General features: G+C 46.0%; 1 protein-coding gene and 1 pseudogene across 2 annotated transcripts; one reads left to right on the top strand and one right to left on the bottom strand.

Moving 5' to 3' along the window:
• Positions 1–3,340: 3,340 nt before the first annotated feature.
• RDH16 (retinol dehydrogenase 16) lies at positions 3,341–10,777 on the top strand (the record flags this gene model as incomplete). Its single annotated transcript, XM_081311555.1, has 4 exons — positions 3,341–3,653; positions 5,781–6,039; positions 7,306–7,469; positions 9,099–10,777. 4 exons carry the CDS (start codon positions 3,341–3,343, stop codon positions 9,314–9,316), a joined length of 954 nt encoding a protein of 317 aa, XP_081167681.1. The 3' UTR covers positions 9,317–10,777.
• On the bottom strand, positions 8,009–8,962 carry LOC308658708 (large ribosomal subunit protein uL22-like; annotated as a pseudogene). The gene is made up of 3 exons: positions 8,903–8,962; positions 8,584–8,706; positions 8,009–8,372 (listed from the first exon to the last, which is right to left on the bottom strand). The product of its transcript is annotated as a large ribosomal subunit protein uL22-like (transcript).
• Positions 10,778–12,423: the final 1,646 nt, after the last annotated feature.

The raw sequence follows: 12,423 nt of genomic DNA, 5'->3' as shown, positions 1-12,423 counted from the left end.
TCATACTGTCAAGACAACATAAGAAATACAGATGGAGGGGCTGGGGCTGTAGCTCAGTGGTAAAGCATGTGTGAGGCCCTGGGTTCAATCCTCAGCACTACATGAAAACAGATAAAGATACTGTGTGTTCATCTACAACTAAAAAATATTTAAAAAGAAAAGAAATACAGATGGAAATGGAAAGTGCAGCCAGACTTTGCAGTGTCATCTCCCTCAGCAGTCATTCTGCTCTGGGAAGAGCTAGACACTACCAGGTGCCAGAAACAAAAAATGGTGGGAGTCAGTCCCTGCCCTCAGGGGTCTCTGAGTCCACCAGAGGTCTAGTGTTAAGTACACTCAAGCCACCAGCCATGTTTCTTTATTTAAATGAAACTATTGCTTCAGGCTTAAACTGGAGATTCTAGATTTCTATTATTATTCTTCTCTGAAAAATACAGTGATTGTTGATCCGTTATGTAACTCCTAGGGGAAGGTGTTTAAGAATATTAGAGAATGGACTGTTAGGTCTCTGGTTTCCTCTAGCATCTCCGAATTCAGGGCTTCACCTGGGGCTGTAGCTCAAGGGCTTGACACAGTGGAAGGAAAGGCGTGTGGACAAAAAAGTTTCGAGGCACTTGGATCTCCAAGTCTCCTTAGACCCTCAGCATGCCCCACCTCCTCTCAGGCCTCTTTTCCTTGGAAGGGAGCCAGATCTGGCATGGGGGATCTGATCATAGCCCAATCCAGTCATGGTGTACCACTGCCATGAGGAAAACCCCTCACCCCTTCCCTTTTCTATTCTGACTCTTCTGAGATGCAGAGGGCCAGTGATACCCCACTTGTGCCTCCCAGATATTTGACCCCGAGTTACACTCCAGGAAGGGGTGTCTCTTTTTAGGTTTGGGTTTCTGTCCCTGGCTTAGAAGAATGCTACATGCCCTCTAGGGCTTGGAACAGGTTTGAGTAATTAACACGAGATTCAGGCCTTTACCCGTCAACAATCTTGTTGTTTCCCTCCTTCCTGGAAAACTCATGTAGGATGCCAGCTGGAGCGGCACCTGGAGAGAGTGGCCATTACAGGGATGGGCTGAAGAATCCATGGTGGCAGATCCCAAGCCAACACCTGCATTTAGCCTGCAGTACCACAGTGGAACCACCAGGGGGGAGCAACTCTTCTCCAGCCCAGGTTTCTGCAGGAAACTTCTTTCCCTACTGGTCTATCTCCTCCTCCTCCCTTCCTTCAGGTACAGAAATTCATGTAAATGTGGACCGTCTAGCTCAGAATTATGAAACCCTCATTTCTTCTGCCCACTGCTCTGCCACCCTACCCCTTTTCCCCCAAGCCCTGATGAGAAATGGCATCCTTTTCCTCCCCCTGGGAGCCCCTCCATGGACAGTGGTTATGGGGTCCAGGCTCTAGCTGTCTTTGGTCTCCTGGGGGGAAGTTCTGTTCTATCAGCCATACTGGATACACACTGAACAAACACTTTTCCAGTGGTTAGAGCTCAGGGCCTTCCATGCCTGGCTGAGGCTCAGGAAACCCTGTCATCTCTGAGGGGCATGTTCTTTTTTTTTTTTTTTTTTAATTGTTATTAGTTACACATGACAGTACAATGATCTTGACATATCATACATTTGAATCAAATGGGGTATAATTTCTCATTTTTCTGAGTGTACAGGTTGCAGAATCACATTGGTCATACAGTCACATATACACATTCAGCAATACTAGTGTCTATTTTATTCTGCTGTTCAACTAAGTCTTTTCTGCTTTTAGACACTCAGTGTGTGACCAGGCAGGAGAAGCCCCAGAGGAGGAGGGGCAGGAAAATGTGACAGGCACTCAGGGCTGGTAGTCTAGAACAACTCATCTGAGTGTATGAGGACTGGCTCCAAGGTGCCATGAGGCTGAAGAAAGAGGCAGATAGATCTAGGATTGCAGTAGGGGACTTACTGAAGGAAGCGTGGCCCTGCCTGGCAACAAGACCAGTTGGATCCCTGCCATTTGGGTCAGAAAGAAGGGTGTGTGAATGGGTTAGGACAAAATGTGATTTCATCCTAGCTGGCATGTATCTAGCTTATTTTAAGCTTGTATCAAGAAGTCAGGTATATCCCCAATTCCAGGGTCTGATTGTAAAACCCCACATCCTGCTTGAATTGTTCCCATCTAATGGGAAACTAAGCAAAAGAAAAGAAAGCTGGCTGGGGTTTATTCTGGGGCAGTCATGTAGTTATGATTCAAGATGGCTGTAGTCATATCAAGCTGAATCCATATAGCTGAAGAAAGGACATCTTCAGGGGGTGTTGATTTCTATAGTTATACTTGCTTTGTGCAAGTCCTTCTATTCCTTCCTCCCAGAAACTTTGGGAATATTGGTGCTGGGGTTCCTGCCCCCATTCCCTTTCTTCCCCCTGACCTCTGAGGTCAGACTCCTTGTTTGGGGTCCCTCACTCCCTTTTTCCAGACAACTGCTATACCAGGAGGACACTTCTTCCTGTTCACTCTTTCTGCCTATTCCTGTAGTCCTAGAGAGAATGAACACAACTTTGTTTTCTGAGGAATGATTCTGGGTGCTGAGCCTGATAAGGAAACTCACATTCAAAGAGGAATTTCTTTTCTTTTTTTTTTTTTAAAGAGAGAGTGAAAGAGGAGAGAGAGAGAGAGAGAGAGAGAGAGAGAGAGAGAGAGAGAGAGAGAGAGAGAATTTTTTAATATTTATTATTTTTTAGTTCTCGGCGGACACAACATCTTTGTTGGTATGTGGTGCTGAGGATCGAACCCGGGCCGCACGCATGCCAGGCGAGCGCACTACCACCTGAGCCACATCCCCAGCCCCAAAGAGGAATTTCATTGTAAATGTGTCTCAGCTCAAAGAGTAGGTTCTCAATAACCAGGCAGCTGGACATGCAAGGCTTGAGGGTGCTGGCTGCACGTGCAGAAAGTCCACAGTGCAGGGATGTTGTTGTGTGAGATAAATAGAGATAGTTCTAACCCTGGAACTTAGATTAGAATGGCATGTGTGTTAGGGGTGTGTGTGTGTGTGTGTGTGTGTGTGTGTATTCCTGTGTGGACGCTGGGAAGGAGAGAAGAATCCAGGTGAGGGAAATGTTGCTGAGTAGAAATGTTTTCTTTGGGACAGGACTCTGGATATCCAAAGGCATCTACATATCAGCATCATCAAAAGCAGTTCAAAGAGCACAGAGGTGGAACAGGATCAGGGAGAAAAGGAAAGCCTCTCTGCCAAAGTACCTGGAGGCTGACCTGCCTGCCACAGCTCTGTGTTTTACTTCTTCCCATCCTCTGTCTGAACAGAAGCCAGACTTATTTTACCCAGCATCTGTGCCTGTCCTCTACAAAACCATGTGGCTCTCCCTGGTGGTCCTTGTAGGCCTGTACTACCTTCTGCGCTGGTACAGGGAGAGGCAGGTGGTGAGCCACCTCCAAGACAAGTATGTCTTCATCACAGGCTGTGACTCGGGCTTCGGGAATCTGCTGGCCAGGCAGCTGGACATGCAAGGCATGAAGGTGCTGGCTGCATGTGTGACAGAGGAGGGGGCCAAACAGCTGAGGGACCAGACATCAGAGAGGCTGGAGACGGTGACCCTGGATGTTACCAACACAGAGAGCATTGCTGCAGCCACCCAGTGGGTGAAGGAGCATGTGGGGGAGAGAGGTACCACCCAGATTCCTGATGTGTCTGCTGGTTTCTTTTCTCTGTGTAGGGACATTTCCTGGGTGCTCCCTGGGGAGGCTTCACAAGTGTTTTGGGGACTTGAAGTTATATCTACTTCCTTTCCCTCCCCAGCATGTCTGCTTGAGCCATTCTATCTCCAGTCTCCACCTCTTATCCCATCCTTGGAATTCTCTAGACTTGGTGAGAGGGTGCCCTGAAGAGAATTTGCCCTTGAGAATTTCTCTGTCCTCTGTCTTCCTGTCTAAGCCGAGGGGCTGCATGGCTAGATATGGAGTACTGGATTGGTGATGGTACCTTTCTATAGGAATGCTGGAGGCTGGAGCCCTATGCAGGAAGAGCCAGGCTCATGTATCAGCACTGTAATTTGTTCTTATCAGCCATCCATCCTCCTCCACCTAGAGAGCTGAGGACATTCCTGTGTTCAGAGCAGGATGTGAGGAAAAGGACAGGCTCAGAAAAGTCATGAACTAGGAAGGGGTAACTTTTTCTTTCTTTTACTACATTCTTTTGTCTGTGTTTTTAGGGAGAAGAAAGCAATGTTGATTTCCTTTTTTTTTTCTTTTTTTTCTAAGGGTCAGTGCAAAATAAAATATTGCCGGAAGTACTAGAATGCATAAAACCACAACAAAATTAATCTATAATCTCACCACCTAGAGATAAATACTTTCTACATTTTTAAACATATGAGATTGTATTTTTCACTTAAAAAAAGATGAGTAGTTTACCACTTGCTGAAAAATTTCTTCAAATGGTTATATTTAATGATTTGAAACATGGTATCCTTTGACACCGCCCCACTTATTGGAACATAGGTCAGGGTGGTATGTTGAAATTGCTTTGTCATAAATGCTGTCTTAGTAAATTTTTTAAAATTTATATCCTTGGGTTCTTAGGAATGAAATATCTTTTTTTTTTAAAGAGAGTGAGAGACAGAGAGAGAGAGAATTTTTTTTTAATATTTATTTTTTAGTTTTTGGTGGGCACAACATCTTTGTTTGTATGTGGTGCTGAGGATCGAACCCGGGCCCCACGCATGCCAGGCGAGCCACATCCCCAGCCCTGGAATGAAATATCTTGATAAAAGATTATGCATTCCCACAAGGGCAAGGAAGGATTGAGGAAGGACACGGCTCCCCCACCCCACCAAGTTTTCCAGATCAACAGGCACCACCACTTGCCCTAAATTGACAGATTCCTGCCCATGTTGCAGGCGATCTGTAGTATAGGAATGTATAGAAATGCCGTTTGATCCTAGAGGTGAGGTTGGGGTCTTCGGGAGTAGTTAACTTGAAGAGTAGTGAACTGGGGACTGGGGAGGAGTGAGGGTGGCCTTCTGGGTGAGTGGGAAGAGAGGGTGTGATTTTTCTGGGGCAGAGGGTGGGACTTGGATGCTGTAGGTAGGGTGGGGCAGCCTCGTCTCCTCCCAAAGCTGCCCTGTGGGTTTCACAAGCATTTCCCCAGGAAAGTTGCTCAATATCAGTGCAGGAGGGTTCAAAGTCAGCTTCCTGAGAACAAACACACCAACTGTTTTCCAAATTATCCCCCAACTAGGACTTCAATTCTTTGTTTCTCAACCAAATTCTACCCAGTTATTAGTTTTGCGTTTTCTTCCTTTTCCCTTTCACCTTTTCCTCTGCATCCTCTCTTCCCATTTCTCCCCCTCCCACTTTTCCTGTCTTTCTTAACCCATAGACCCTGGGGGAGCACTTAGTTTAAGCTGCCCAGAAGATAGAAAATGTAGGTAAGAGAATAAAATGTCTGTAAGGATGCCAATAATTTTAAGAGGTCAGATGTAGTTTCTGTGTTTCCAGAGTGATGGATGCACGGGACTTCTTCCACATCCCTTTTTGCAATCATCAAATAGGAAGCAACTGCAGGGAGCTGGGCCATAAAGAATCACAGAAGGAGGAGGAAGGGCATCAGTTCTATCGCCTAGTGGCTCCTGGCTTCTGCAGCCCCACCCCAGCAGTTGTGGCTTGCCCCACCCCTCCTTGTCCACGCCTGTCAGAGCTCTCTGTCTGCTACAGTGTGAACTTGAGCCACAACTGTGTCTGCACTACCCAGGGAAAATACAGTGTGGTTCTCTCGTCTTCCCACTATCCCCAGGGCTCTGGGGCCTGGTGAATAATGCCGGCATCGCCTTACCCATTGCTCCCAATGAGTGGCTGACCAAACAGGACTTTGTGAGAGTACTGGAGGTGAACCTGTTGGGAGTGATCGAGGTGACTTTGAGCCTGCTACCCTTACTGAGGAAGGCGAGGGGCCGCGTGGTCAATGTCGCCAGTATCCTGGGCCGGTTGTCACTCTGTGGTGGCGGCTACTGCATCTCCAAATACGGCGTAGAGGCCTTCTCTGACAGCCTCAGGTATTGGAGGCCCCATCTTGGAGAACCCTTCCTCTCTGTTTTTTGTGACTCTCTCACTTTCTGCCTTCTGAATTTAAGCCATCCGAACTGGGAGACACCATTCCATGTCTTGGGTAAAGGCAAGGCTTTAGGCCTCAATGAAGTTAAACACATCTTACCATGGAGGAGGGTCCACAGGCAGAAAGTCTCTGAGGCAGAATTGGAACTGGGATAATTTGGTCTAGAGCACAGACATGACCACTATTATATTCAGTATCAGGGAGTTCTTATAGTGGGGTGGGGCAACATCTTAGTCTATTGAAGGGGTATTTGTGGGGGCTCTTGTCCAAGTGCATAATAACTGAATCCTAGCACAACAGTAAGGTTTTGTTCCTGACCTAGAATCTCTGATAGCTGGGACAGAGGGGGAGAGAAGATACTCCATCATTACCATCCCTCAGAGCAGTTATGACTAAATCAGCCACACTAACCATGGCAGCCACCAGATTTGTGGAGGTTCCTATAGAAGGGGTCTTAGCTGAGGGTTGAAGATCCTTAATGAAGAGTAGGAGGGCTTCCCAGGTGGGAAAACCTCATCAGACAGGCCCAGTGTGAGCATTAGCTGACTCCTTCTAAGTGAAGGGGTTCTCCTGGGGAAGAAAGACAAGACTGGGTCCGGCATTAGCATGGCTAGGCAGGGAAGCACAGTGGGTTTATAGAGGACCTGGGGGTCTGGACAGGTGTGTACTGTGGGAAATGCAACACCTTGGAGGGATTACAGTAGGGGAGCCACTTGGGCCAGTTGGCATCCATGGACCCTGCTGACTGCAGTGTGAAGGGTGGCCCCAAGTGGGGGGAGCTGAGACTGAAGGCAGAGATGCTCCCTAGAAGACAGTTGAAAGGTTCCAGGTGGGAGATGGCTGGGAAGATTCCAGGGATAGGAGAGGGGAGAAGAGGGGTCTGAGGAGTACAGAGGAGATGACAAGAGGGACAAAAACTTATAATTCATTGGATGTGAGGGAACTGGCAGGAGATTACTCTTAATTGTTGCCAGAATAGGCAGTATTTAGAGCAATAAAGCTGGTATATGCAAAAGTCTTGAATAATATTCAAACATAGGAAGGCAATGCCAACATCACAATTTTTAGCCTCAGGTGTTATATATACTATATACCAAGTTTTTTAATTTCTTTCACCCAATCTTACATTGGAGTATAATTATTTATTGTTTGAGTTTTGTCTTGTGAGGCCTCTGACATCCTTGCCCTCTGATTTTCTTCCTTGCAGGAGAGACCTCTTTTATTTTGGGGTGAAGGTGGCTATAATTGAGCCTGGTTTTTTCAGAACCAACATTTTACCTCTTGAGAGATTCTCACAGACCCTAAAGAATCAATGGAACCAGGCCAGCTCAGAGGTCAAAGAGACCTATGGAGAGAAGTTTCTGGCATCCTGTGAGTAAGCTCTGTACTCATTAATAGGTGGGGAGAGACACAAACCCTCTTCTTGAATCCTTAGTCTACTACCATCAGTGCCTCCCATGTATCAGGTCTGTCTCCAAGCAAAGTGAGATGGTTAATCCCATACCATTGGTGCTGCATGGGCAACTGGTCACTTTAGGAGGGGCCCTGGCTTATTAAAACGTGGGACACTGTTTCATCTAAAAGCCTCATTTTCACAAGGACAAAAGTAAAAACAGAGAGAAAAGACACTATTGTACTCATGGTCAGCTGGCATGAGAGACAACTGCCTTCCACATGCTTGGATTTATTTCTAGTTTTGGGAGAGACCTTCAGTTAATGTGCCCAGATATTCCCAGAAACAGAGGCAGGGGTGGTTTAGTGGGGAGCAGCTGTTCCTTGAGGCTAGGTTGTATGGCACCTCCTAGGACCTGGGACAGATTAGATTTGGGGCATGGCTCCTGTAGATGGAGAGCAGGAATTCCTCTGCCCCCCCACCCCCCGCTATTATTTGCATTTATTTTATGTTGAATTTATTCCCATGCCATACTTTTTGTTTCGTCAGTTTCTTCTGGGATATCTTTTTACTTTTATTCAAGCTCTTCTCCTGGTTTAGGAACAATGTGTTCCTTTTCAGTAAGTGTTATCTCAATGTGGCAGGAGAACTCATTTGAGCTAATTTGACTATGAACTCTGAAACAGTGATGTATCTTGGGTGTTTCATTCACCTGAATGTGTTCAATAACCAGAGAATCTACATCTAAGCCTTTAAATTCAGCATCCTCTCTGCATTTTGAAGCATTTGCAACAAAAATTCAGCACTCTTTTTGGGCCACCAACCCTGTATCCAGCCCGACTCTTTGGCGGAGGCACACTTCCAATGTCACCGTTGTAATGCTGCTATGGCACACCTTGCTGCTGCTGCTGCTTCCTCCTCTTTTACTTCTCCTCCTCCTCCTCCTTCTCCCTCCTCTTCTCCTTCTCCTTCTTTTTCTTCATTTGTTCTTTTTAGATGTTCATGACATAGAGCATATTTGACATATTATACATACATGGAGTATAGTAACTTCCTGTTCTTGGGGTTGTACATGATGCGGAGTTACACTGGTTGTGTAGTCACACCTTGCTTCTTTGAAGTGACATTTTTCAGATGCTTAGTGGCTTTTCAGATATGCATACCCTTGATGGCTTGGATAGTTTTATGGATGTTCTTCAAGTGAACACAAAGATTGAACCTCTTGGGCTGGGGATGTGGCTCAAGTGGTAGCGCGCTCGCCTGGCATGCGTGCGGCCCGGGTTCGATCCTCAGCACCACATACCAACAAAGATGTTGTGTCCACCGAGAACTAAAAAATAAATATTAAAAATTCTCTCTCTCTCTCTCTCTCTCTCCCCTCTCTCACTCTCTCTTTTAAAAAAAAAAAGATTGAACCTCTTGATTTGCATGATTTTGTGGGGTTTCCTGAGTCAAGAGAGTAGAGCACCATTTTCATAGGTCAACTCAGACTGCTTACAGGAAAAGGGAGGGCATGAATTCTTAGAGATGCTTTCCTCCCTAACTTGATCCCAGAGCAGGAGTATTGGGAGGTAGAAATAATTTGGATCATTTCTCATTCTGAACAGACATGAAAACAATTACATCATTGGAGAACATGTGCTCAGAGGACTTGTCCTTGGTGACAAACTGCATGGAGCATGCACTGACTGCCTGTTACCCCCGCACACGGTATTCAGCTGGCTGGGATGCCAAGTTCTTCTACATCCCCATGAGCTACCTGCCGACCTTCCTAGTGGACGCCATAATCTCCTGGAATGCTCCAAAGCCTGAAAAGACCCTGTGAAGTCAACGTTGGAGTGCATGGGTTGTGGGAAGTTGGGTACTGTGTGAGGGAGGGGATGCTTCAAGGGAAGGAAACTAGGGCGGAGGGAGGGAGCAGAATCCTTTCTTCATTCAAAGGATTCTGCTAAGATATCGCTCACAACTGGTAAATTAGGAGAAAAGACTCAAGGAATTCTGCTAAGGAATAGGAACTTCATAGCACTCATTGATGTCCAATTGATTTTGGCATCTGTTCAAGTTTCTAAGCCTTTTGACCAACCATGAGGAATCTACACAGGTGGGAAAGTTGTAAGCAGGTGAGAGGATGCTCAGCTCACACCTGCTGTGCCTTCTGTCCTCCTGTCCTTCTCCTCAGGCTATGCATTATCCCTGGCTAGTTTATATCCTCACATAGTATGCAGATGGCCTGGAGAAAGCAGGGGCACTCATCCTCTGATATCATCTGTGCACCTCATGAGGAGGTTTAGGAGGGCAACAAGCAGCCAACCTATACCCTCAAGTCTTAGGAGCCAAGTCTGTAGGCATTGGTGGGGAGGAGGTGTCCTCAATACAGATCCTGGCAGAGGACTCAGAAATCAATTTTTTATTTGTCTTGAAACCATGGCTTTCTTTTGATTAGTTTTGTTTTAGAATAAAATTCAAAAACTTCACCAATGCCCAGTGATTTGAACTAAGGGCATGAGGAAAAATGTGGTGTGGACCACTGGGAGGAAGAGTCAGGTGTCTTCATGGAGAATAGGGGATGAAAGGAATGACCTGAGGTGGGATCAGAAGAGGGAAGTGGTATAATCCCTACCCTCTCTATCCTCTCTGCCACAGAGGTGAGAGGGACTTGTTTCCCTTCTGAGACTTCCAAATACCTTGATTCACAAGATCAGATAGCAGATGGGCCAGTGAGATGTTCAGAGGATCTGGCATGTCTCAGATCCCTTTCCTGGGTAGCTGAAACTTCCCTCCCCTCACCAGTCACCTCTCTGTGACCCTCAGTGACCTACATTGATTTTAAACTCACTGCAATTCTGTCCTGTCATTTCTCAAGTCTGTCACTGCTGTTCTACTCCCTCTTCCTTCTGGTGGCATGGAGTGAGAGTCACTTCTGGACCCTGGTCTTTCCTTTTCTGCTCAACATTTGCTGAGCACCTCCTGTGTGCTGGACAAGAAAGCCTTGAATTATCCCCAACTTCCTAAGACCCAGTTCTATGTGTTGTCCGTATAGTGATGGTCCTCTGGAGTCGGGGCTGAATAGAGAGAGCATTTGCAGAAAGTGATGGAGAGTCCTGGGAGAAGTCGTTGGAGTTGGGTAGTATCACCCCAGGAGTCTTGGTTTTCTTGCCTTAGAGGATTTGGAAACTTTAGAGAATCTTGTGTAATTGGTTCACACAAGGACACAGTGTAAATGGATACAGTGACCAGTGTCCATTGTGAAAACAGTGATATCTAACATTGCAGGCTATTCATTTTTACTTTCAACAGATACACAAAAAATATTAAAATTCTGCATACTAATGGATGCCATTGTGATGTTTCCTCTTACTGCACAAATCACAACTACTTCCTGTTGAGTAACATGATGTTTTGACTTTTATTTCAATATATCTTAGAATGAATATTCAGGGATAAATTCTTCATTGACTACATCTGAGAGACAGTTATTCAGTTGATCCCCCTTTACTTTACTTCTGATGTCAGATTTCTCCTTGAGAATCTCCCATTTCCTTTTTCCAGGGAAAAGAGGGACCTATTCTTATCTACTCTTTTGGTCTTTTTCTTGTAGTCCTAGAGAGAATAATGATCACTTGATTTTCTAAGGAGTGATTCTGGATGCTGAGCTAGGCTCAAGGAGCTTAGAAAACTATCCAAGTTGGTAGCTAGTTGGTGGTAGAGGTGGGTTTGGAACCCATGTGTGTCCTAATTTAAAATGTATCCTTCTTGGCTGGGGATGTGGCTCAAGCGGTAGCGCGCTCGCCTGGCATGCGTGCGGCCCGGGTTCGATCCTCAGCACCACATACAAACAAAGATGTTGTGTCCGCTGAAAAAACTAAAAAATAAATAAAATTCTCTCTCTCTCTCTCTATCTCTCTCTCTCTTTAAAAAATATAAAAATAAAAAAATAAAATGTATCCTTCTATTAAAAATTTTCTGCTGCCCAGGAAGACCCAGAACTAGGACTCGAGCAGGCAAACAAACAAACAAAACAAAACAAAACAACAACAACAGAGAGACTCTGTATGAAGGGTTCCAATGTGTGTGAGTGTGGTGGAGATGGGGGATTTGGGGATCACTAAGGAGTGGGAAAATCAGAAGTGGTTAGGAAGAAAGTCCTTATATCAAGACATTCTTTGGAAATCCAATGGTCTCTATTGGAACTGATCCATGTAGATCGACAGTAAAAAACTTGAGGAGTTCATGCCAGAGTACCTGGTATTGGCCTGCCTACTACAATCCTCTGGTCTATGTCCTCCTCTATGACAGAAGTAGAATCTGTTTCATCCCAGCATATCTGCATCTGTCCCCTGTAAAGCCACGTGATTCATCTGACAATTTCCTTGGGTCTCTGCTGCCCTCTTTGCTAGTACCAGGAGATGCAGGTGGTGAGCCACCTCTAAGACAAGTATGACTTCATCATGAACTGTGACTCAGGCTTTGGGAGCCTGCTGGTCAGGCAGTTGGGCATGTGAGGCTTGAGGGTATTGCCTTCATTTCTGATGGAAGAGGCAGTTGAGCAGTTGAGGGACCAGACATCAGACAGGATGGAAATGGTGACCTCTCTGGATGTCACCAAGACAGACCGCATCACTGAAGCCATCCAGTAGGTGAAGAAATGTATGGGAGACAGAAGTATCACCCAAATTCCTGATGTGTCTGCTGGTTTCTTTTCTCTATGAAGGGGATGCCTCCTGAGTGCTTGCTGGAAAAACTCCACAGCTGTTTGGGGGACTTAAAGTAATAACTGCTTCCTTTCCCTCCCTGCCAACTTGAGACAGGCTGGAGAAAGGCTGGGGAGGTAGGCATGAAGGGTTTATGGAGGGAGGGCCTGAGGGGCAGTATGTGCTTTATGCTGTGGGCAGTGCAACCCCTGAGAGGGAATTGGAGCAGCGGAGCCACTTG

This window comes from Spermophilus citellus, assembly GCF_964194105.1.
Source record: "Spermophilus citellus genome assembly, chromosome: 10".
Taxonomy (NCBI): domain Eukaryota; kingdom Metazoa; phylum Chordata; class Mammalia; order Rodentia; family Sciuridae; genus Spermophilus; species Spermophilus citellus.
Note: the sequence above shows the minus strand (reverse complement) of the source record. Positions and strands in the feature narration are given on the sequence as shown.